The sequence below is a fragment of the Clarias gariepinus genome, chromosome 19, assembly GCF_024256425.1.
Source record: "Clarias gariepinus isolate MV-2021 ecotype Netherlands chromosome 19, CGAR_prim_01v2, whole genome shotgun sequence".
NCBI lineage: Eukaryota > Metazoa > Chordata > Actinopteri > Siluriformes > Clariidae > Clarias > Clarias gariepinus.
In genome coordinates, this window is record NC_071118.1 from 25,323,419 (window position 1) to 25,349,695 (window position 26,277).

Sequence of the window (26,277 nt, forward strand, 5' to 3'; positions counted from 1 at the left end):
TATTTTGAAAACTCCAGTATTGTTCTACAATGTAGAACATATATCGCAAAAACAACAACAACATTGAATTAGAAGGTGTGTCCAAACTTTTGACTGGCAATGTATATTACAGGAACAGGAAAAAAAAAAAAGAACATGCATTGTTCCTTTTCCGGTTGCTCTAAAGTTGGTCTGTGTATTTGAGTCTGGGTTTATTACAGTACAGAACCTTGAGCCTGAATTGAGAAGACGGTACAAAATTTCGAAATCCTTTTGCTTTAAAGGTCCCGTATTTTACTATTTCTGTAACAGGTTAACATACAGATCATAGAGGTCCCTTTACAGTAAGTGTGTGTTAATGCTCCAGCTGAAATATTCCTCGGGTAATGCATTGCCCTCTCTCTGTTTCACTCCTCCTTCAAACACACTCATTTAACGGTAATGCCTTACTGTACTGCTGAGTCTGGTTCTTCTGAAGAACAGCAGAGATGAGGAACCAGCCAGGGAGGGGTTTCTTATATGAGGTCATAATAGAAGGAAAATCTATCCTGACAGATGCAAAAAAAAAAAAATAATAATAGAAAAAAGGCAAAAAGCAGGGAGTGTTTATTTCTCCATTATTGTTTTTATTTTTTACACACACATCTGAATATCTTAAAATGACAAAAAGTGAAATTTGCGTCCTAGACCCCGTTTAAATTTTAAAAATTTGAAGATGACCCGAATGTTTAGTGTGACTGATTATTGAATGCCTGATTGAGGGTCTACTGTTGCAGGAAAATAATCAACAACAGAGTGAGGTGTCATATCTGGACATGATGTGGAGGTGTTTCCTTACTGTACAACATCAACATTAACCAACCAATTAGATTTAAGAATTCAAAGTCAGCAGCGTAGTGATGCAATGTGCTATAACTACTTAAAAAAAAAAAAAACAATGCTTCCTCTAGTTAGGTACCTCCATCAAAGCTGGGTTTCCCCATGTCTTGTTTGCTTTTGTGGCAATGCTTCATGGCAGGTCTATTGTAGCTAGGACAAATAGTTGCGTCTGTGGAAATGACCCTGCCTTCCCACTGTCCTTTAGTTTCCCATGGTGATCCACAACAGTCCGGTGTCATCCTTGTTAATGAAGGGTTTATACTGTAAAGGATGTGTTTTATTGCTGTACGTCTAGGCAACCGGATGCTTATTTGATGCCCTGTAATCTCTTGGCTGAGCAACAAAAAGACTTTATCATTATAAAAAATGTTCACGTTCACAATGTTCCTGTACAAACTGAAACCAGCTTGAGTATATACTGTACATACTGTAGCTTCTGTAACAGTTTTTTTGCAGTTCAGTCTTACAATAAAGGAACTACTAGACTAGTACGGTATACACCCAGAATATTTTCCGAACATATCAGACTCGAGCCTTACTTGTCCTTAAGTAATTACTCACAGACATGCTGATGTGGTTTAGGGCGCAGTGTGACTTACAGCTTTTCTAAAGGTTTCTAGCAGCAACTTTTTTCGAATGGTTCTACCATCTAGGACTTTGTTTCCTATGGGGACATCCAAAGAATCTGTTATGATACTAGGTGTGTCATATTTTTTAATACCTCATAAACAGGAAGAAAATGTCACAGTGTAGCTGAATCTGGGGCAAACAATATGGGGCAAACATGTGGCATGGGGAGGGGGGGGGGTGTTGTAGGGGGTTGATCGAACACACTATGTTAGTTTTATCGAAACTTCCATTTAGAAGCTTTTTCTAATGAAACTTGCTGGTGATGTTTCCCCAGTCATAGTGCTATCCGCGTTAAACGTGCCATTATCACACATTCGATTATGGGAAGCCATTAGGGTCAAATTTGGTCATATGATTAATTAGTTTTTACATATGAAATATTGTAAAAAAAAAAAAAATAATTGTTAGGTGTTAAAATTTCCAGATTAATGGCATGTTAATATTGACATTGATATCATGCCTAATTTTCTTTTGATTCTGTAAAACCACCAAAATTGAATTGAGTTGAAAATAAGTTATTTGTAGCAATTAACTAGTATTATAATACCTTTAGTCAAAATGGCAGTTTGATATCTGCATTGCAGAAAGGGGCTGCATCGTCATCCACTGCAGGTGTGGCTGCAAAGCCGGCAACCACCACAGCACCTGCAGCCAAGACTACTTCCAGTGTTCTGTCTACGTCCACTGCGTCTCCTGCAGCTGCAATCTCAGTGACCAATATAGGGGCTACCACAGGACCTAAAGCCAGTGGAGGAGTAACCACCACTACTGGATCTCCAAAATCAACCATCACTAAAGAATCACCTAAAGTCGCGGCGCAGGTAGCCGGTCATCGCGTTGCATTGGGATTGGTCATTGCTTTCTCCAGTTTCATCGCACTTCTGTACAGCTTTTCATTTCTGCTTATTTAAACTGGGGTCTTCCTTTCCATGTTTCTCAAGCTGTTTCTCAAACCTGTTCTATGGCATCATGTTTGTACGAAATTGCAGACTCTCATCAGCTGGATCTTTTTCACCTCTGGGTTTGTTTGATGTTCTTCACATTGGGCATCAGACATTGACTTGTCTTTATGTCCTGTTTCCGATTCCCTACTTGCGGTTATTTTCTCTTATATTGTAAATGGGGACATTCCTAAATTTAAATACCTTGGTTATGACACTCCCTATTTTTTTGTTGCATATTCAGTACATGCCTGTTGTGTCAGCAGAACAAGTCCATGCATGGCTGTGTGGGGTTGAAAATGTTGATGTCAGATTTTAAGCATAAAATTTTTGATACAGGCCCCACCTGTGTCTCCTGCCAAAGCTCCACCTGTGAGCGCTGGAACAACCGGTGCAGTAGGTGGTGCAGGAAAAACTCCTATAGAAGTGCCAAAGCCCAAAGAGACTCCTAAAGTCCAGGTACACAAACGACAGATACAGTATGTTCTGGGTTCTTCATTGCTTTGCTGGACTTGCCGGAGATTCGTCAACTCTTCACACTGTTTTATTTCCATCTGGAATATATTTCTGCACATATTTCTGCTTGTCAACATTGTCTTTCCTTCTCTGGCTGGGGTACGAGCAGAACTACAGTGTTTTACCTTGTCTTTCCCGTCCATCCTTCAATAACACCACTGCAATTTGCTTTGGCCGTAACAACTTCTTGAATAATGCATTGTACAGTAAATTGCATGCCTTTTAGCCCTCTCATTAAAGGTTACGCATATACTTCAAATAGAACACCACAGTTTCATTGTCCAAACAGGACCCTAAGGTGCCATCTAAGGTGACCTCCACAGTAACAAAGCCCACTGCCACCACTGTCCTTTCTGCAACTGCAAAAGAAGCCAAGGTATTTCCTTTTTTTAATCAGGGGTAAAAAGATATACTGTACTTCTTCTCTGGAAATCTTTTTTCCTTAATAGTCTAGTTGAATAGCCCATTGTGAATTATACATGCTTTTCCCCAGATGGATGGTAAACTGGATATGAAAACACCCAACCTTCTTTCAGATTTGTCCAAAATGTGTTTTTGACCTGAATCGATTGAAAGTCATTCAAAACTTTAAAACGTTTTCATTTTTTTTAAATCCATGTTGTTTACATTAATTACATGAGGAATTTCACATATTTTTGCATTGTCACATTTTCCCAACCATGGCAATCCATGTCTTCATAAACCTTGCTTTGAGGACATTCTGGAACCTGTTTGAGTCTTTTAGTCCCAGAAAAAGAAATGGTATTGCTATAGCTACAGCATACAAGGACATTCTATACAAATGTGTGCTTCCAACTTTGGGAACACCAATAGACTAAACAGCCATAATATTAACTCCAGCCACTGGACTGCAGTGCCGGTCCCAAGCCTGGATAAAATGGCAGGGTTGACAGGAACAAGAACGAATTATATACCAGTAAACTGGTGACAGGATCTCGGCACCCAAGACTCATTTATGCCAATGGGAACCAAAGGCTATTCTGTCTATTCTGATCCAACAGAAAAACCAATGCAGCACAACTTGCCAAAAAGGGTCAATGTTGGCCATGATAGAAAGGTACCAGAAAATTTGGGGCATGGCATGCAAAATGCCCAAGGCCGCTGATCTGGTTTCCACACTCCCCGGATCCTGCACCCATGGGATGCACCGGACGAACAAGTCTTATCAACAGAGTCCCCACCCTATTATCCACAGCACCCAAAGGATCCACTGCCAACATGTTGGTACCAACTCTTGTGGAGGCATGTCCTGATGGCCAAGAGCTGCACAGGTGGCACAATACAGTGCTTAACGTTTTTTATTGTAATGTTATGGCTGATTGGTGTATATGCATGATGGTTTACAAAGTTTTAGCCTTTCACTTGTTTTATAGGTGTTTTACAATATTAGATCTCCCTACTGTATAAATGGATAAAACATACAACTTGTCATTTTTTTAATGAATGAAAAATAGTTTGCATAAGCAATGTGCTGTGAAATAAGCTAAATGGGACACTTTTGTGTAGCACCACATGACAACGAGTGTGTTGTCGCTTTAAATTGACATAATTTCAATCTTGCCAGTCTATAGATTGTGCTAGATTTTTTTATTTTCTGATTATTTTTCGGACTGAAACACAGCCCTCATCTAACCATGTTCCTTTTACTTACCTAAGTGTCAACCCACAGGCAGATGTTTGCACAGAGAGGGTGGGGTCAATTGGGGCAAAACAAATCATCGTGTTCTTATTGCAAATGTCGTTTATATTGCTGAAAACAAACAGCTTTAGTAATAAAAAGAAATTATCTAAACCAGATTTCTTACTTTTATTTCTAATTTAATTTAAAAACAAATTGTGCATGCTCTGCAAGACTCTCACTTTCACACTGTCTTGTTCCTCTGGTCTGCAGGTGAAGTCAGAGGCTTCTGCGAAAGCCAGCACTCCGGTGAGTCAGCAGCAGTCAGGCTTTAAAAAAAAAAAAAAATTATTTCTGCATTTCTGAAGCTGTGTATCACCCCCTATAACAAGCATGGCCGTTTGCATGAGCACCTCTGTACTGCTATATTTTATGATGTAACACAGGCACCCGATATAGATCCATTTGATGCCTTGGCTGGCAGCTTGCCACCTGCAGAGCCTCCTAAACCTACTCAGTTTACTGGTCCTGAGGTCAAAGAGGTATGAGTTTTAATTTTAATGCATGTGCTATGATTTTTTTATAATTTTTTTTTATTTAAGCATGCATTTTGTTTTTCTGCTATGGAAAGACAAAATGAGCATCGTAATATTGTGTTGCATGTGCATTAGCGTGACGTAACCGCAGACGTAGCTCAGCGCTGTGGAGAGAGAGATGACACACTGCCACCTGGATACAGACAGAAGGACATGGTCAGTCTCAGATTAGTAACTCGTTGAGTTGCTACAGCTTATTGCTTTCATCCTCTCTTCATGCACCTACCATCTTTCTAATTCGTGCCGTTGTTGCCTTGTTGTCTGTTTTATTTCTAACCAGTGTGTAAAATGTTCTAAGGTTGAGTATTTTACATCTTATTAATGCTAAATCGTACTTTTTTCGTCATCAGCCAAATACACTCCCTGTTTCAAGTAGATTATTAAATATGGCACTGTTTAACATTAACATTTAGATTTTAGCACATATCTCTGCGCTCTCAGTTCCGGTGTTTTACATGCCCTCACCTCAGAATATATTTTTTTTAAATGCATTGTTTTTTTTTGGTTCATTTCTTATAAAGCAGTAATGTGAAGCGCCACTATTAGCTCCATGGTTTTAGAACATACAGTATGAGACAAACTGATTTTAAACTTCATGCAGGAAGAATAAACATACCTTACTATGTCCATTCATCTTTGAAGGTTCAAATTTCATAGGCTACTTTGTTTGTTTTGTTTTGAGTAAGCCATGCTGTGTCGTGCATTCGTTTGTGTTTCGTGAGGATTTGGATGTGTTGAATTATCACGTTGATCGGCTCTGCTGAATGATGCGTATAGCCACGCCCACCTCGAGGGAAAAGTGGAACGTTTATCCAAAAACATATGCTGGATGCTGTGACATAAACTGGCACAAAATGGCTCATAACTTCACTTTTACTTAACATTTTAATGACATTTATAAAAGATTTTTATCTTCAGGCAAATATTGAAGCACTGGCAAAAGTTTCATAAAATTCTGTCCAGACAGATTTGCGTGATGCTGTGGCAAAATCGCCTGGACAGACATACAGATATACAGACATACATGTACAGTAGACAGAATTTATTTATTTTTTTAAACTGGTTTCTAGTCCTCCAATGTATCAAAAGTGTCACTGAAAGAGCGAGTTCTGAGCAAAGTACAGACAAAACTTTATATTATTTATACCGTATAGATAACCTTAGAATAAACGTTATCGCTTCCCCTATTCACCCCAGGAAAAGAAAACACCTTCTGTACAACCAGAGAAGCCAAAGCAAGTCTCAAAGGTAAGTGTCCTTATTATTGCTACTGATGTCACACTTGGATTAGTCAGCAAGTAGGTCAAGGGCTAATGATATCAGTTCTGAGAGCTGACCGAAATTAACTTTTCAGCTTTTCTAACTGCTCAGAGGAAGACATTCTGAGCCGTGTTTCAAGAATGGTTTGTTCGATTCAAATCATGGAAACCAATCTTGCTTTTTATAATTTGGTGGACCTTTTATTGGACATATTTAAACATGAACGTATTATTATGAAAAACATATCAATCAAATCAATAAAAAAAATCCATATTCATCAAAAGTTTAGTTTTTCTAAGATAACCCTGTTTATGAATCGATACTCAGCGATCGATAGCAAGCTAACAGCAAGATTGTGCTTTGGGTAAAACTAATGTCTGATGTCATAAATTAATCATAGATTATGATCTCATCTGTTGTAAAGAACAGTCTTATTATTTCGAGGCCTTCAATGCCAACCTACTGTGCTCCCGCAACACCTGGTTACTGGTGTGTGTTTTGTACACACACTGTGTCATATGCGTTCACACTCATCCCTGGCTGCTCCCACGTTCGCTCTAGTACTTACACTTATGTCTCTGAGCAAATGGCACCACCACTAACCTGACGTCATCATTACTAAATTACACTCAGTTGTCCTGGCCCATCAAACTCCCCCCAAAAAAAAAACAACAAAAAAAAAATCATGGACAGACGAACAGTGTGTGTACAGGACACACCCTTTTCTTACTTCCTGTCCTTTATTGTTGGGGATTTCCTTTTTTTTTGTTGTCTTTTTGAATTTAACGTGTAAGAATTTGTGCATTTTTTTCGTGCAAGTAGGAAGAAGGTTATTTGTTCTCCATGGCGTTTGTAGAAACCAAATGTTTTGCCTGTTTTTAAGCTGTAATGGAGTGGGGTGTGTCTGTACTTGCCTTCCATTCCTTTTGGGCTTATTGCACCCTCTTGTGGTATCATATTACTGATATTATTTGTTTATTTTTTTCTCTATATAGTTTGTTTTGGTTTTTGTATTTTAAGATGAAAGAATTTTTGTTTTATTTATTCACTCCATGATTAGTTTGTTTGTTTATTTATGTATGTTCGATGTTTTTATTTAGTTTTTAATAATTCACTTATTTTGCTATATTTTAGCTTTGGTTTTAATTTATATAATTTTAGTTTGTGTGATAATTACAAAGGAATGCATAGAACGCATCACATTTATATAATATATTTTTAGATATCTTTAAGATGACATTTAATATGTTTTTCCTATCATCAAAGCATGCATTATGAGTATAACATTACATAAAGTATATTATGTTACCATTTAAGAATTAAAACAAAACAGCTAACAATTAAAATAAAGCCATTAAGACAGAAACACTATTAAAAAAAAAAAAATAAATAAAATAAAATAAAATAAAATATATATATATATATATATATATATATATATATATAAAAGATACTATACTTCACTATACTACACTATACTATACTATAGTATACTATACTGTTAAAAGTCACTATAATCATAATAATAATAACACTAAGTATATAATAATAATAATAGTAATAATAATAATAATAATATTTTATTATTATTATTATTATTATTACAAAAACAAAAACAATTATTATTGTTGTTGTTTTTGCTGTTATATATATATATATATATATATATATATATATATATATATATATATATATAATTTTAATAAACACATAATAATTATTGTTATTTTTTCTCCCTTATGCTCTGTAACGAAATGAATCAAATTGAAAATTAATAACTGACAATAAAACAATATTTTAACATGTCCAAACAATAGAAATAATAAAAGTAAACATGTTTTAAAAAGAACAAGTTGTAATCGTAATGTGTTAACAGCTTGTGACCAATCCGAATCAGTACAGTCGTGCTGTATAATGTATTTAATTCCAACCATCTTGTAATAAAAATAACTTTGGACCATGATATTATAAAGAATAATAATCTGTTCTTTTTTCCACTCAGGCTTATATATATTTACAGTATATTTTTTCCTCCTTGTGTGTTTGTGTGTTTGTGTCTGCACGCATACTGTATGTGTGTGATCTCTAAAAGCCCATAACATCGGACGAGGCTTTGGAATCTCTGTCTTCTGGATTCACATCTTCTCCACCTCCTGCTGCATCTAAACCAGAAGTGGTAGGAACATTAATCATGATTCATATCTGTTGTACCGTTGTAACGCTTAGTCGATGTATAACAGAGGGCGTCTCTCAAGTTGTTTATCTTAGGCTGTATTTTTGATGACTTTATCTTCAAGTGTACAGTAAGTCCTGATGTCTGGTGGAATGATTCCCTCCCTCCCCTGTCAATCACAGCAGACATTAGAGACCATGAGCTCATGTATGTGGAAGCAAAGTGCTTACTTTCAAAAAGTTTTTCAAGTTGATGCCCTTTTGTAAATTTGGAATCTCTTCACATTTCAATCAGCTACCGATTTATCTCATTAACTTCTCATCAACATATTATTAGCAGGAAAGTATACGCATAAGATGAAGAACATTGAGCTGCGCAGATGTCAGGGATTGTAAATTGACTATGATTTTATTCTTTTATTTTTTTTCAGAAACATGAAACTGTGGCTGCTGCTGCTACCCACAAGAGCTTCTCCCCTGCTCCACCCGTCCAGAAAGTAAGAGAGATACGGGGATGTTAATTTAGCATTTTAAGAAGGTGTATCGAGGGTCTATATACTTTATATACAGTAAGTCAGATGAGTAACTGTGAAGTTTTAACACCATAAAACTTGAGCTTTGCAGTTTTACTGTAACATGACAAAAATGGTTTTAAACCATAGTATATGATATTGCATTACCGATATAATAATAAAAGCAATAGTTATTATATTATGGAAACATTAGCACACAGAATATGTTGAAGAACAGTGGACTTAGGTTTAGCCAGGTTTATCAGTCTTAGTTATTATAGCAGTTTTGGATTTCCAGTTTATCCACAGTATCGTTTACGGATAACGTGCATCAGTGAACAAAAGAGTGAGTGTTGAGGATTAGATCTGTGTATACAGTATGGATTGAAATGCATTCGAATGCAATGCATACCAGGTAACCTCGTCTAAACTCCAGTGACAAACTCTTTTTCAGGCACAAGCCGCCTCCGTACCTGCGAATCTGTCCCCTGCTCCTCCTGCTGACAAGAAACCAAGGGTAGAGAAGGTAAGGACGACCATCTTTGAACCTTAAACCACATGGAATAGCTTTGTGCTGCCACTTCGGTGCATTGCATACGCACTTATTATGAAAAGAATAATCTTAAATGAAATTATTTTATCATACATTAACGAAATGCATGACCTCACACCAGCCTACTAGAGACACATCGACTATAATCGCTCATGATCTCGAATCAACTATTTAATTAACTGTTAATTGTATTACTAATTAAACTATTTTGTTTTCATTTTCCGAATAATAGTAACATATTCAAGTCACGTACAAAATACATGTGTAGAGATTTATAGTTTAAAACCAATTGTATGTATAATGTAAGATGCAAAAAAAAAAAAAAAACAGAACTACAGTTCTAACCAGTTATTAAATAAAAAAAAAGTAAGAAACATAAATGAAAATGGATAAATCTGACTTTAAATAAAGACTTTCACTCACTATTTTTTAAATCATGCCAGGTAACGGTTTCTCCAGATAAGGCGAAGCAAGATCCCAAGGTAAAAAATCTCATCTCAAACATTTTTTTTTTTACTTTCCAAGTTTTTGGCAGAATAAAAGCAAGACTGTTTTTAAAGTTTAGTATATGTACAGTAGTATACTATGACATAATCTATAAAGTTGAAACACAAGTTTTTCTACAATCTAGAGCAATTTTTTTTCAAAACTCTCCAATAACACGGATGCCATTAGGTAATCAATTAACCTTAAAATTCAGGAAAGTCCATGGAGTTAGAAAGTGTGTCCAAACTTTTGACTGGTCGTGTACTTATACAGATACAGTATTTTTCATGCCTGACCTTATAATCAGGTCTTTAACTAATACAACAATATGCAACAGTCAACACAATCAATACTAACATATCACAAGCTTAAACCAATCACTCTAACTGCGCCCTCTGGTGGCACTTATGATTAAGTACAGACATTATCGTAACCTTAAATAGCAACGTCTTGTGAGTGGTTCCAGTAAAACATTGCCAAAGCACATTGGGTTCAGTCTCTACATTGTAATACATTAGCTTTTATCGTCTCCTCTCCTTAAGTGTCCTCTCTGCTCTGTTTTATAATGGCATCTATTCATAAACACACAGGGTGTGAACCGTACCAGTGATAATAAACCATTTGTTCTTGAAGAATTGTTTTGACTTTCTATTGCATAAGAGGTGTGGATCTTTTGAATACAAACTCAGACCAGTATTCAAAAACATACACGCCATTACAGTATGCATGAAAAAGGATTTTGAGAATCAGTATATTTGCATTGAGGAAGCGGCTCTCTGGACCTGATGCTCAATTTCCTGCCGTAATTATCGTCCAATTCTTTGCACTTGATGAGTTTTATATGTGTTTCAAGTGCTGTAGACAAAAGGAGAAAGTTAGCAGTGTTCTGGTTTCTTGCGATGTGGAATGTTGGGAGGAGCTGAAGAGAGCAAACACACACACATCCCCTGCAGAAAACCTGGATCAGCTAGTTTCTGATCACACAAACACACTCACACACTCGGCAATATTTACTCAGTTATATGATGAACTCGAATGTACCCGAACTGTATACTGTACCTGTACTGAGACTCTTTAACATACTGTACACTGACATCCACATGAATACTATGCATTTTGGACACAAAGGTCCTTCGCATTATTTATTTAACACGCATTATGGCAGAACGTTTGTGTGATCTTTTTATTCCAGATTTATTCACTCGTTACTGCTTTATTTGAATTCGGAGCATGGTGGTTGGGATTTTAGCGATCTGGTCATGCAGTGATTTTACATGAGGTGGTCTGGGGTCATTCACCGTTCCAGGTCTCCCAAAGCTGTTCGGTGGGTTTGAGGTCAGGGCTCTGTGCAGGACACTTGTGCAGTTCTTCCTGTCGTATGTCATTATGAAGCTTGTTTTGTCGAATGCCTTGTCATGTCTGAACAGGTTTGCGCTATAGCATACCAAGACATTATGTATAACTGTGTGCTTTCATATACATAAGACCATAAGACTTTTTTTTGTGTGTGAGTCATTTTATGTAACAGCAGATGAGACAGTGGTGCTTTGTAATAATAAGAGTTATAATAATAATAATAATAAGAGTTTCAAACAAATATAAAATAATTGTGGGCTTGCATCTTCAGGGTTGAGGGTTCGATGACATTCCAATGACATGCAGATTAGGCTGATTAATAGTTTCAGATTCCCCACTGTGTGTGTGTGTGTGGGTTTGTGTGCACATGGATTGGCACCCTGTCCAGGGTGTACCCCTCCTCGTGCCCTGAGTCCCCTGGGGTAGACTCCAGGCCACTGTGACCCTGTATACAGGATAAACAGTATAAAGATGGAGTGAATGCGAATGAGTAAAATTCTAGGCATTTTTAGTTTGAGTTGTCTATAAATAGATAACTTACATTAATCTGATCAAAATATCCTAATGAGAAATATTAGATATACTGTATTCAAGATATTTTTGCAGTGCATGGTAATGCCATGGTTATGAGTTATACTGTATGGTATATAAAGAGCGCAATAAAAATGCGTTTGTGTTAAATAGTCAAATACGCAATAAAACCATAGAGCACAACCAACAGGATAATAAAATAATAAGACTATAGAAGACACAGATCCTACAGACACTCAGGGATGTGTTATTGCCATATAAACGAGTTTGCATGTTCACATTAATGGGATCACTTACAGTACACACACTGCCAAACCTTTTAAACCAATACAGTGTGATATTACCGGTATACATACACCGATCCGCCATAACATCATGACTACCTGCCTAATATTGTAGACTGTAGACCAGGAAAATCTCACGAGAGCTGCAGTCGCTCTGACCGTCTAGCCGTCACAATCTGTCCCATGTCAAAGTCACACAAATCCTTATACTTGACCATTTTTTCTGCTTCCAATACATCAACTTCAGGAATAAAGGTTCACTTCTGCCTAACATACTGTATCTCACCCACATCCAGCCACCATTGTAGTTAAATATTAAAAATGTACTGTAGCTACTGCGAAAAGGGCTGAATTGTGATGGCTGGAGGACTGAGTCAGAGCAACTCCAACACTGCAGCTCTTTTGAGACGTTCCTGGTCTACAGTGGTCAGGACGAACCAAAAGTATGGGAACAGGTGACAGGGTCATGGTTGGCCAAGGTTCGCTGACGCACATGTAAAGAGAGTGAAGGCTGGCCCGGGTAGTCCGATCCAATAGAAGAGCGAGTGTATCTCATATTAAGGAAGAGATGCTGGTTGTGATAGAAAGATGTCAGAGGTCACACAGGTCATTACTGTTATGGCGGCAAAAGGGAGGACTTACTCAATATTAGACGGGTGGTCATAATGTTATGGCTGATCAGTGTGTCTATCCAAGATGTTGTGTGTTAACTGAACTCAGCTTTACACACCAATCACTTGTCTGCAATTATAGATGTTTGGGTGTGTAAATACTGTTGTCTAGGCAACACTGCAGTCACCCTGGAAACCAAAGTTTTGTTTTTCGGAAATACATTTCAATGTGGCTCAGTTGTGCAGTGTACACGCCTACTTAGACACACACACACACACACACACACACACACACACACACTGACACTGTTATTATCAGAAGCTGCACAGTAAAACCTCAGACAGGCAGGCAGACACACACATGCACACACACGCATGCATGTGCACACACACACACACACACACACACACACACACATGCGTACACAGAGTAGCTGCATATTTGATCAGTGATTTGTACCTCATGTGGAACACAGTTCACAAAATACCTCTGGGTGGTTTGCAGTTTTTGTTTTCATGTGCTTTCTTGTTCAGCGCCACCATGTGGTCTGTTTCATGTATTATGGAAGAGCAGCACAACATATTCACATATTCATATCAATGCCCTCATTCTTATACATGAACACTGCAACTACTTAAGGAAAAAAAAGTATAATTGTTTAGACGAGGCCGTTTTCTGTCAGCACACAGGAAAAGACTTGAGGACTTGTACTGTACAATTTGTGTTTTCTGGTTTCTTGGTAACGCCGGCCATGTTTGGCTGTATTAACGTTACAGAGAAAAAGAAAAGAGGATGGTGAGAGGATGACTGTAATTTATGACCCGCAGTACTTAATAACAGGAACTAACTTGTTTTATGGACATCCAAAAACATCAAATGTACAGTAGTGTCAATATGTGGGGCGTTCAAGTCAAACCGGGACTTTAGTGAAATTTCTCATGAATGGAAACCGGCTGAGATTTATCAAATACTTTAAGGACATTCAGCCTGTGGAACGCCTGATCCTTGATAACTTGCCACCTATTGCAACATCCTCCGTCCAGTCTTGACTTCGCTCCAAGCTGTTTCCACATGTTTGAGCCATTAAAGGAGTTCCTGGGAGGCCAGAGTTTCAGACATGAGCCCGATGGAGCAGCGAGAAAACTTATATATTAAGATAGAGAAATAAAGGGAGTTATTACGCTCATAGCTGTGTTCTGTTATTCTGCGCAATCAAAAGTCCTGGTTTGACTTGAACATGCCTTGTTGATGCATTTTTGAGTCATATTCAGTTAAGAAGGACGCAATTACAAAGATTACAATAAAATAAAAGATGTTACGAGGATTAGATAGAACAAAAATATTGGAACATTTTCATAATAAGGTGTAACTGCACTGTATAATGTAACTTTATTAGTAGAAAGGTATAAACGACGATACCCCAAAAACAGTAACCCTAATTCCCCTTAGGCCATGTCACATCTCTCAGTCATGTTTTATTTTTATTTATTTCATGTTTTTATTACATAAGCAATGAATTTTCCTGTCCCGTTTTCCAGTTTATCAGTGTAGATTTAGCTGAACTGCAGTTAATCACTCATTGTTGTCGGTCAAACGTTTATCTATGTTTCCTCCTGTGTATTTCCTCAGGCAGATCCCATGTCTCTGGACGCTCTCGATGCTCTAGCCGAAACTTTACCTGAAGATAAACCGGCTCCCGAACCCCCAAAACTCAAACCTGAGCAAATTGTTGATGTAATAACTCTTTAATACGACTCTCTTTCCTGATTACATGTTTTTTTCTTTTTCTTTTTTTATTATAATTAAACAGGCATGCTTTTAATGATCATTAGTGACCAGGTTATCAGGTAATTCTGTGCATATTGTGTGTTTCCAGGAGAAAAAGCAGAAGTCAGAGAAAGGTGTGCGTGTGGGTGAGAGAGAAGACTCAATTCCACCCGAGTACAGGTTCAAGGAGGACAAAAACGCCAAGCCGATACCTCCTTCACCAAAAGAGGTGAAGCGTCAGATTCTTAATTATAATTTTTGCGTGAAAAAATAGTAATGCGCTAAGTTTTCTAGATTAATCACATGCGTATTCACACTGAAATGTCCCAGTTTGACTCGAACGCCTCTCATATATTGGTTGAGTAGTATTATAAACATTTCAGCCACCGATGGGCTCGGCTGATGCTCTGGATTTCCTGTCTGGAGATTTCACTGACGCCAGTGCGGCTCCTGCTGTTCACAGCGCTGCTGCTCCTCCTAAAGCCCAAGCCAAGCAGGTAAGAACATCATCACAGAACGATAAAAATATAAGCTAATGAAGCAGCTGGCCATGGATGTCATGCTAGGTCTTCGTCACCAGTAACGTCTACTATTTTTCTGGGTTCTTGCAGCCCAAGGTGGAGGATATCGCAGCTCTTGAGGCTCTAGAAAGTGATTTTGTGGCTCCTGCTCATGCCAAAAAGGTATTTTATACTTCTATAAGTGACAAGTAGGTGGCTCTAGTGGCTCTAATATTGGGCAGCTTGCACCTGTAATGATGTATATCTTGTTGTTTCTGTAGGTCTGTTCTGGAGCTCCTCCTGTCCCAACACCAGCCACTAAAAGCACCTCTGACCAGGTAATCAATCAATCATCTTTCATTTATATACAGGAGCACCTTACAGCAAACTAAGTTGAACCAAAGTGCAACACAGCATTAAAAAAATGACAAAAATGGCGATAAGATGAAATAAAAAAGAAGAAAAAACACATAAACTAAAAAAATGCTAAGAATCAAATGAAAAAAATATATATCAAAAGCCATTCTAAATAAGTGCGTCTTAAGTTTTGCATTAAACGGAAAAATGACCAAAAAAAAAAAAAAAAAAAAAGCCAACAAGATAACAACCTTGACCTGCACCTTGGGTTTAAGGTTTAAGAAAGAAGAGTGTCTTAATTGTTAGGAAATACATTAGCATTTTCCAGTTAACCTCATCCGTTTCTGAAGCTTAATAGAAGAACATGTGTCATGAAGACACGGCAGAAGGGGGCATCTTTTCTCATGTTTCACACAGACGCATGATTTTGATTTCAGTTTTTACATTTGATTTTTGTATCTATTCTGTGCCAATGCCTGCGAGGGTATAACCTCCTGTAAGGTTTCGTGATATTATGTGAACTTTCTCATGCCTCTGTAAACATGAAACAACCGCTCATTCTGCTTCCTGATACCTTATACCATTTCTTACCACTTCCTATAGCCCGTGTTCAGAAGAATATACGTACAGATAGCTCGTGTCTGCTCAAGACATTTCGTCTAACCAGAAAATGCTTATGTGTTTGCTAAACGTTTGCTTTCAGTGTACGTGATGTATGCGAGACATACAGTAGCATTTGACTTAGCATTTAGACTTATTATTTAAAATAATTTTGGTTTAAATCAGAGCTATACCGTTCTACTTTGCTCTTACAGTATATCTACTTCTGTTTCGTATAGCTCTACATTAAAAAATTTAATATCTGTTTTTACTTAGGGAGACATGTCTCTGGATGCTCTTGATGCTCTTGGAGACACGCTTCCGGAAGCGAAACCCGTTCCCGAGTCCCCAAAACTCAGACCTGAGGACATGATTTCTGTACTAAATATCTCATTTCTACATTTATTTTAAACCTGTACGGTACATACCGGACATGTAAAGACGGATCCACTGATGGGTTGTGTGTTTGTTTAGGAGCCTAAACTAAAATCAGAGAAAGGTGTGCGTGTGGGTGAGAGAGACGACACACTCCCTCCAGATTACAGATTCCCCAAAGACGACCCCAAATCACAGCCTCCGCCTCCAAAGAAAGAGGTAGAACATAAACCTCTTATCAGTTGTAGTGTTTGAGTAATGAGATTTGTTGTTTAATGATTGAGTTGCATCTTTTTGAACAGCCTTCACTGGACACGAACGAGGCTCTGGATCTCCTTTCCGAAGGTTTCGACAGCTCGTCCACAGCGCCTCAAGTCCAGAGCCAAATCCCTCCCTCGGCACCGCCGGCAACCGTAAGTCACGTTATTACATCTGCACAGCCTTATACACAGCCATCTATTAATCATTTACACATTTCTAGAATGGCCTTAAAAACAGACTAACACACTTAATTATGTGATGTTGTAGGAATATACAGTATCTAACCTCACAGTGGTACAGTAGCAGTAACTCTGCTTCACATTGGGCTGCATCCCCCCACCACACCTTTTATACAATGCTCAGTGAATAACTTCTGATCGATCATATTTAGGCGAAAATCATGGCATTTTGACGCTAGATAAAGATAAAAAAAATTAGCGATCATTATTGATGACAGTTATCAAATAGGGACATTCCCAGCCAATGCCCAAACCCCAGCCACTGGATGCAGTGCTGGTCTCAAGCCCGGATAAAATGGGTGGGTTACGTCAGGAAGGGCATCCGGTGTAAAAAAAACCCTGTGCCAAGTTGTTGTGCGGATCAGATCGTGGTGACCCCGACGGGAGCAGCCGAAAGACTAACAGCAAATATTAAATGATTAGGAACAGATGTTTTTCTGCAAGATGCAAGTTAACAATAAGTTAAATAGGAACAGATGTTGACTGGCTGCAAGATGCAAGTTAACAATTGGTTGTTTATGCAACAACCTCAGCAGCAACCTCATTTCCCCTTTTGTCTGTTCCAACCACTCAGCCTTCTGAACATGAGAGGCAAAAACTGGCCAAAATGAAAACCAAAAAAAGTATTTTGGGAAGGCTGGAGAACTATTCCTCAATACTGGATTTAAAAAAAAAAAAGCCAAATACGACTTTTGCACAGAAATTTTTTTATTATTCTTGCTAAACACCTTACTAGCACTGATTTTTCATTATTCTTGTAATCAGATTACGTACAGTGCTGTGCACTTGCATGCAAAGGCATGCCAAAGCAAAGTTGCTTTCAAAAATAATATTACACATTTTCATTTATGAAAACATACTATTTAGAGCAAACAGACAGAATGAAACTAAAAATAGAATGATATTCAGGTTGACGATGCTTTGCTGTTTAAAAATGCAGCCCTCAGATCTCAGAGACACATTGTGCAAGTTTTATAAGGAAATTAGCTCGTCATATTTTTGGAGTATTTTTATACTCGTACTTTACAGAAAACAATTGCAAATAAAGCGCAATAAACTTCAAAATGCTTTTTGTTTATAAACTGGTGCATTATGTAATATTTTGCTTCCTTTAATGCCATTCAAACATTTTCCTGTAACGTTTGTTGTTTGTTATTGTTGACTCAGTAATGCACAACGAAGGCCAAAACTGTATTTGTTAAAAAACTGTGGTGTCTATGACTTTTGCACTGTACGGGATAACTATGCAAAAAAACTAAAATAAATTATTTTACTAAAATTAAACATGCTATAATAACAACTGAATTATTTCCCTTTCATCAGAGCTCATCAGACTTTGCACTTGATGCACTAAGCGATGACTTTGTTTCTGTCTCAAGCGCATCTAAAGTCTGTTCTTCCACACCAGCTCCTCCTACAACTGACAGCCAGGTAAATGTAGCTTCCTGTCTCATGCTTTGCAGCACCTTCATAATGTCTGAAGTAGTCTGTTTAAACAACAGCTCTACGTGTAAAAAAAAAAACAAACAAAAAAAATCTCTTGGGTTTTTTTTTGTTTTGTTTTTACTTAGGGAGACATGTCTCTGGATGCTCTTGATGCTCTTGGAGACACACTTCCGGAAGCGAAACCCGTTCCCGAGTCCCCAAAACTCAGACCTGAGGACATGATTTCTGTACTAAATATCTCATTTCTACATTTATTTTAAACCTGTACAGTACATACCGGACATGTAAAGACGGATCCACTGATGGGTTGTGTGTTTGTTTAGGAGCCTAAACTAAAATCAGAGAAAGGTGTGCGTGTGGGTGAGAGAGACGACACACTCCCTCCAGATTACAGATTCCCCAAAGACGACCCCAAATCACAGCCTCCGCCTCCAAAGAAAGAGGTAGAACATAAACCTCTTATCAGTTGTAGTGTTTGAGTAATGAGAGTTGTTGTTTAATGATTGAGTTGCATCTTTTTGAACAGCCTTCACTGGACACGAACGAGGCTCTGGATCTCCTTTCCGAAGGTTTCGACAGCTCGTCCACAGCGCCTCAAGTCCAGAGCCAAATCCCTCCCTCGGCACCGCCGGCAACCGTGAGTCACGTTTTATATATATTATATATCTATTCCTTGTTAAAAGACGTTCTGCTAAACATCAATCCTTCCTCTTTTCCATCAGAGCTCAGGAGACTTTGATCTCGGGCAGCTTGAGGATGACTTGACTCCTTCAAGTGCATCCAAAGTCTGTTCAGCTGCTTCAGCTCCCACCGCAATAGACAGACAGGTAAATCTCTCTCACACACACTCACAATACACACACAGTGTTCATATGAAGACATTCACTGACCGACTCGAGCATCTTTATGTTGTTTGAAGATGTCCGATGGTGCCACCTCAGCCATGGACGCGCTCTCAGAGACTCTCGACGACATCCGTCCAGCACCTGCGCCGGCACCGGTTCTTCCTAAAAATATCGTTAAGGTAAAAAAAAACAACAACAACATAGTGATAGTAATTTTGTACTTCACGTGTAGATGTTTGTAGATATTTGGAGTTTGATCGGTTGCACGTTGTCTCCATGTGATCTGCTCAGGAGAAGGAGGTGAAGGAGGAGCGTGTGCATAAGGCCGGTGAAAGAGACGACTCTCTTCCTCCTGAGTATCGACCCACAGAGGCAGATATAAAGGTACTGAGACTTTTAACACTCTCACTTATCACAAAATGCTGTGTGCGTATTATTTCTTTATAATAATAATAATAATAATAATAATAATAATAATTATTATGATTTTAAATAAAGGCTGCAGCAAAAGCCAAAGCAGCGGTGGCAGTTAAGAAGGTAATTTATTCTCTTTTTTTCACTGTGCTACTGTTAATGAGAATGAAATGTTTATTATTGGTAAAATTCTTGTCCTATTAAGTTGCGTTTACAGCTTATAAGATTATTTTTGAGAAATAAAACACAGAAACAGACGAAAATCTTTAGAAATGCTCAAGAACAATTCTTGTTAAAAATGTATAATAATAACAATAAAAAAAATTATAGCATGATTTTATTTTTTAAATCACATTGCGATTATTTTGACACATACGAGGGGGTAGCAAAAAGTTTCGACATTCACACGTGACCGATCTGGTCGCTTTCACTATACGTCCTCCCTCAGACACCTTAAGACCTGCCAGTAGAATTCGCTATAGACGCTCTGGCCGCTGGAGACAAGTCTCGATGCGCAATGCCGCAAATGTCAGGAAAACATAATGAGCATGCACTTGGTCGAGTTGCGGATCTGCCTTGCCCTTTTCTATCACGGAGATGATGAGCCCATTTACTTTGAAGGTTTTTGCCCTCGATATGAAGCACGGGTCATCCACAGCTCTTGTCAGACTTTGACGCAGTGTTCCTTTTGCTCCTGGGTCAGCAGCCTGGAGACGACCTCAGCAGCAACTTGGCGAATGTTCAAATCACCTGGATTACCTGGACTGTTCCGTATGACATACAGTCAACGGCAGCAATGTTGTGAATTGATCTCCAATGATCATCATGAACAAGTTACCGAATGGTTTTGACATTTTTAGGGTTTGAGCTTGTCAAAGGTCTTCCTGATATCTCGTCCTCTTCCAGTGATGTCCTTGAAGCACGCGTGCACCCCAGTTGCCATAAACCCGCCGAATCGAACGAATCAAACATCTCTGTGGCAGATTTGCCCGAGTTTACACACAATTTCACGTTCGCTTTTTCGTTCTTGCTGTCCATAATGAAATTACAGACGTGGTAACGCAGGTGGTCAGCTCCAGTCGCACAGCTCCCGATGTACACAGGATGATGTCTTTTGGCACACTGACTTATGAAGGTCGGTGCTTCATGTGATTGTGCATGCAGAACTAGTCTCGAAACTTTTTGATACCACCTCGTATTGTGTTTAAAAGTGCAATAGTTAACTATTTAATGAAACATGTTGTGGTTTCATCTAGGCTGACAGCGAATAATTGGACTAATGATGTTTATTAATATTTACTTGTCTCTTCAAAAGTATTTTAAAAATAAACATGCTTAAATTACTGACCACATAAATTCCTAGCTATGATATTCTCGTCTATTCCCGAATGCGTTTATATATGTAGACCTTTTTAAAACCTATTTTGCACTCACTTGCAGCCGTCAATCGATGATTCCCAAGCCCTTGACATTCTGTCCAGTGACTTTGACTCTAAAGTGCCCGTGACTCAACCCGCGGCTCAGTGTCAGGCTTCTGCTGCTGCCTCTGTTAAGACATCCTCCAGCCAGAAGGTACTCAGCCTTAACATCAATCTGCACATCCTCAGTGATTAATCAATGATTTTAAAATAACAATAATAATAATAATTTTAAAAAAGACGTCTAATATCTGTGCCATTTACCTTTGACTTTAAGGAGTCCGGTGTAGTACTGGACAAACTGGCGGACAGCCTGCTACCAGAAAATTTCCCGGCCACGAAACAAAGTGACAGCAAACCAAAGGTGATTTTCTGTTTACTACGTGCACCTTCATGATCACACTCATAGTCTTATAAATCATAAGTCTGGAGCGGTCAGGGGACTGTTTTTAGTCTTCCTAGCAAATCATAAATCATAAGTAAAGTATTTCCACACAGACTATTTTAGTTCTGATTAGTTCATTTAGGGGCGTCTGTCTGGTTTCAGGGTAAAGGTAGAAAATCAAAATCTGCATCAAAGGTAGGTTACAGTATCCCTGCATCCGAGCACACGTTTAAAAGCAGGCCGTGATATCATGCGCTGGATTTTTATTTTAATTTCATTCGAAGTCATCGCATGCAACATTCCGCATGAACTTCATGCTTTGGCAGTTCTGCACATCGGCTGCACTCTTTTAATAGCAAATTCACTTTTTGATCATTTTAATATCATTTTAATATCTCCTCTGCACTACATTATTTAAACACTTCTTGCTGAATTTCTGCTGATACATGATGCTATTGATTTATTAAGAGCACATTATTATTTAATATAATAAATGAGTTGATTTGGTAAATAAAATGATTTTACTGTCAAAACCTGTCATATTCTGGCAGATGTTAAATAACGCAAATGAATATTAAATATCACAGTTTTGGGCTGCATCATAAAAAAACAACAACTAAGGAGGTTTTAAATAACTGGAACTGGGTTAAAAGTTCTTCAGAACATTATCAACATCATCAGCTTTGTGGAAGAAATGTCAAAAAAAAAACATGAATGGAGAACACTTGGTGAAAAACCATAGGCTTTACGAAAGTAAAAAACATTTCCATATGCACACAATGTAATTAAAAGTATTTTACAGTGGACACTATGCATGATAGGTGCATCGTGTGTTAGGGTGACCCTTCTTACCCTGACGCACACAGCACTCTGGAATAGGGTCAGTCTGGACTCATCAGACCACATGACCTTTTTCAAATTCAATCTCTATTCTCTCTAGCAAACGACAGCCTTTTTATCTGATAAGTCTCACTAATAAGTATGTCAATAATAAACATAGCTCTGGTTTTAATCTTTAGATTTTTCTGCAATGCAACTTCACCAAGCGTTTACGTGATCTCCATTCAATTGTTTTTTTTCCCAACCACATTTCTTCCCGTCACCTTTAGCTTTGATCACAGCACACGATATACAGTAGTGTTCATGTGAAAATGATTCCTCGTGCCTCCAGAATCACTCTTTCACAGTTTGAAATCTGCGATCATAAGGAATCATTTTCACGCATGAAAATTATTTGATAAATTCCATAACTGGAAGTTGGAGATGTGCGAACAGAGACAGTTCTGAGAACAGTTTGAGAAGCACGAACCTGGTTCAATCTAATAGACCCTAAATCTAGGACTGTTCTCAGAACAGTTTTTGTTTGTATGACTTCTGCTTCGTGAATTTATCCAGGAAATTTAAGGAATTAAAATGTATTTGTGTAATTAAAAAAAATGTAAACGTTCAACCATTTATGACAAGGAGGTACATGACTTTCAGAGAGCTCTGTATCTTGCACGAGCACAAGTTCTAGTATACTGTAGGCATGTGCTTTTTTTTTTTTTTTTCTTTAAGGGCGCGACATCCTTAAAGGGATGTGCTATCCTTAATACAGCCATATTCAAATTTTATAGACTTTTTGCACTTGATCTGTACCTGCATTATTTTTTTAGTTGCTCTGCTGCCACTTGATACGATTGTGGCTGTTCCATGAATAATTGCATGAATGAGAAGATACACAGGTGTTCCTATCAAAGCGTCAATAAATGCGTATCCGTTACATTTCCATCAACCGGTCTTTCATCTTTCGCAGAAACCCGCAGTAGCCGACGCCCCAGCCGCGGAAACCCTCCCTGCCAAGCCGAGCAAAGACGTGTCCTCAACTTCTGTAAAGAAAGGCGGGAAGAGCTAGATCTCGCACATTAGTAAGTGTAAAATAATGGAATATGTTTTTATTATGCTTCCAGAACCACTCTTTGAACAGTTGATTTCTGAGATCATTTGCTAAACACCAGAACTGGACATTGGAGACAGTTCTGAGGACAGTTTTAGTAGCATGAACCTGGTTCAGTCTAAATCTAGAACTGATCTCAGAACAGTTTTGGTTTGTTCCTGTATAACATCCTGTATAACCAAAATTTGTCAAATCAGATACGTTGAGGAAATTTAAGGAATTAAAATGTATTTGCGTAGAAATGTTTTTAAAATGTTTAACCATTTACGACAAGGACTTAGATGCTTTTCGGAGAGCTCTGTATTATAAGCAATCTGCTTAACAGTAATGCATTGATCCTGTCCTGTCTTTCAGGTTGCTGCCAACATGAAGCGATAAACAGACGCCAATCCAAGAAGCTGCTCGAACGTATTATATGTTGTAATGGTAGAAAGGTGTACAGAAGTTTTTTTGCCACAGAAAAAAAACACATTCAGCTTTCAAAAACACCCGCACAAATTGTTCACGTGTGCAAAAATCAGAGCGCTGATCTGGGATCAGTGCATGCAGTGCATTAAACTACTCCTCAGATCAGTATAAATACCCGGTGCAGGACTGATTTCCATTTGAAGCATAAATAATAATAATAATAATAATAATAATAATTACAATTTCTCATGATAGAAGGAGTCTAATGTGCCTTATATACATGATGTTCTGCTATAGTTCAACATCTCTTCAAGAAATGGATTAGGAATGGTGTAATGCATGATTTCTTAAATTTTTTTTTATTATTTGGGGGAATTATCTTTATAGTAATAAGCATAATATTGCCACTTACAGACACTAGTGTACAGCACTTCCACTTCGGTTTACTTTTACATCTAGTTTACAGTATAGAGTCTAGAGTATGGATAAAGGATAACAGATAACGGATGATACTTGTTGTACTTTATTATTTTGGATAGAATTTGTGCAAAAGGGCTTTTGTACGTACATGTCTTTAGCAGGGTTGTGTGTCTTTTTTTGTTTGTTTGTTTTTATTTCTTTTTTTTCCCTTGCGAGAAAAAAAACAAACTGGCCTTTTAAAAGCAGGAGATCTGAAAGAACTTACTGGCAAGCCTTACAAGCCAAAGAACATCCTTTAAGTACGCACCGAGGAAGCTGTTCTGTGGTTTGAGCGCATGATTCATATGTAACACCACCTGAACTCGTCCTGTACACGCACTGTTGTCATGTCGATCACAGCTTGAGTAGGATGTGGCAGACCAAGTATGAATCTTTGTTTCGTTTTCATCTTAACACCGCTTGGTTAGACAGCTGCACTAGCATGTGCTTTTGGTTTTTCCGTTTTTTTTTTCACTTGTCCATTAAGGCACCTTATTTTGCGAACCTGACTTTCAGTCATTTAGTCGGGATAAGTCTTCCATAGTCATACGATATTGTTTTAGTCCTTTTAGTTTTCTTCCTGTCGTGGTGATATCACTTAAAAATACTGTGCCTTTCTGCTGACGTGCAATCTTATTTTAACCCAGGGACAGAGATATGGAGGAGGGATTTATTATTTTTGTTTTTGTTTTTTTTGTGGTTAAATAAATAATAATAAAAAAAAAGTTAAAACTTTTATAATGGTTTGTGCATCTTTCTTTCATTTTAATATTTTTAATATCCTGGCTTTAGAGGTTAGCACTGTCGCTAACCTTGCACCTTCAGGGTCCGGGTTCGATTCCCACCTCAGAGAGTTTGTGTGTGTTTTATTTAGGATTTTATGTCATGGACCAACACAAAGTGGTACATAAAAGTGGAAGAAAATTTATAAATGGTTTTCACCCAAAAAAAAAAAAAAAAAAAAATCCAGTGGAACCAATTACCTTCAAAAGTCACCTAATTAATAAAAAGAGGCCCCCTGTGTGTAATTTCAAGTCAAGTCAAGTACAGCAGGCTTTAATTGTCATTTTAATCATATACAGTTTAGTACACAGTAAACCGAAACACTGTTCCTCCTGGACCGAGGTGCAGCATAAATTAACAAAACAACCTACAGTAATTAACTGACAAAACAGATCAACATTATATAACTACAAAAAAACAAGTACAGTATTATACAACATAAAACGCTCGTGCAAATGTGCAAACAAGAGCGACAACATGACACAATGTAATACTCTGGTGATGAGGTCATTTAATCTCCGTATAAATACAGCTGTTCTGTGTTGAGAACATTAATGAACAAACAGCATCATGAAGCCCAAGGAACACAGCCGACAGGTCAGGCATAAAGCTGTGGATAGGTTCAAAGCAGGGTTACTGTAGGTTATATAAAATATCCCTCATTTCATGGAGCGTTGTTCAATCCATCATCCGAAAATGGAAATTTATATGGCACAAGTGCAAACCTACCAATAAAAATTCTATGTGTTGTGGAGAACTAACACTGTGCATGGTGGTGGCAGCATCATGTTGTAGGGATGCTTTCCAGGAACAGGGACAGAGAAGCTGGTCAGAGTTGATGGGAAGATGGATGGAGCCGAACACAGGGCAAACTTTAGGGGAAAAAAAAACTGTGGCAGTGGTTCACCTTCCAGCAGGACAACAATACTAAACATACAGCCAGGGCTACGATGGAATGGTTTAGATCACAGCATATTCATGTGTTTGGACTATTAAAAGTCCAGAATGAAATCTAACTGAGAATACAAATGCACAGCACACTTTTCAGATAATTATTTGAAAAAAAAAGAAAGAAAACTATTTATCATTTTCCTTCTACGTCACAATGATGTGACACTTTGTGTTTGTCTAGCTCATA

At 37.9% G+C, this 26,277-nt stretch overlaps 1 protein-coding gene across 20 annotated transcripts in view; it reads left to right on the top strand.

Annotated features, from left to right (window-relative positions):
• The window catches only part of cast (calpastatin), a 58,618-nt gene extending 33,528 nt beyond the window's left edge, over positions 1-25,090 (top strand). For 5 of the 20 annotated variants that reach the window (XM_053477856.1, XM_053477857.1, XM_053477853.1 and 2 more), the window contains exons 3-34: positions 2,073-2,309; positions 2,769-2,888; positions 3,235-3,321; positions 4,858-4,893; positions 5,031-5,126; positions 5,256-5,336; positions 6,378-6,428; positions 8,533-8,616; positions 9,044-9,109; positions 9,579-9,650; positions 10,121-10,159; positions 14,576-14,680; positions 14,823-14,942; positions 15,097-15,210; positions 15,325-15,396; positions 15,495-15,551; positions 16,447-16,548; positions 16,645-16,764; positions 16,848-16,958; positions 18,369-18,476; positions 18,617-18,718; positions 18,815-18,934; positions 19,018-19,128; positions 19,214-19,318; positions 19,411-19,515; positions 19,628-19,720; positions 19,835-19,873; positions 21,191-21,322; positions 21,446-21,532; positions 21,716-21,748; positions 23,349-23,460; positions 23,844-25,090. In XM_053477856.1, the coding sequence (XP_053333831.1) occupies positions 2,073-2,309; positions 2,769-2,888; positions 3,235-3,321; positions 4,858-4,893; positions 5,031-5,126; positions 5,256-5,336; positions 6,378-6,428; positions 8,533-8,616; positions 9,044-9,109; positions 9,579-9,650; positions 10,121-10,159; positions 14,576-14,680; positions 14,823-14,942; positions 15,097-15,210; positions 15,325-15,396; positions 15,495-15,551; positions 16,447-16,548; positions 16,645-16,764; positions 16,848-16,958; positions 18,369-18,476; positions 18,617-18,718; positions 18,815-18,934; positions 19,018-19,128; positions 19,214-19,318; positions 19,411-19,515; positions 19,628-19,720; positions 19,835-19,873; positions 21,191-21,322; positions 21,446-21,532; positions 21,716-21,748; positions 23,349-23,447 (2,904 nt within the window). In that variant the 3' untranslated portion in view covers positions 23,448-23,460; positions 23,844-25,090. The remainder of the gene's footprint in view (positions 1-2,072; positions 2,310-2,768; positions 2,889-3,234; positions 3,322-4,857; positions 4,894-5,030; positions 5,127-5,255; positions 5,337-6,377; positions 6,429-8,532; positions 8,617-9,043; positions 9,110-9,578; positions 9,651-10,120; positions 10,160-14,575; positions 14,681-14,822; positions 14,943-15,096; positions 15,211-15,324; positions 15,397-15,494; positions 15,552-16,446; positions 16,549-16,644; positions 16,765-16,847; positions 16,959-18,368; positions 18,477-18,616; positions 18,719-18,814; positions 18,935-19,017; positions 19,129-19,213; positions 19,319-19,410; positions 19,516-19,627; positions 19,721-19,834; positions 19,874-21,190; positions 21,323-21,445; positions 21,533-21,715; positions 21,749-23,348; positions 23,461-23,843) is intronic. The other 15 variants (XM_053477867.1, XM_053477868.1, XM_053477865.1 and 12 more) reach the window with 9 other exon arrangements.
• The last annotated feature ends 1,187 nt before the right edge of the window (positions 25,091-26,277 follow it).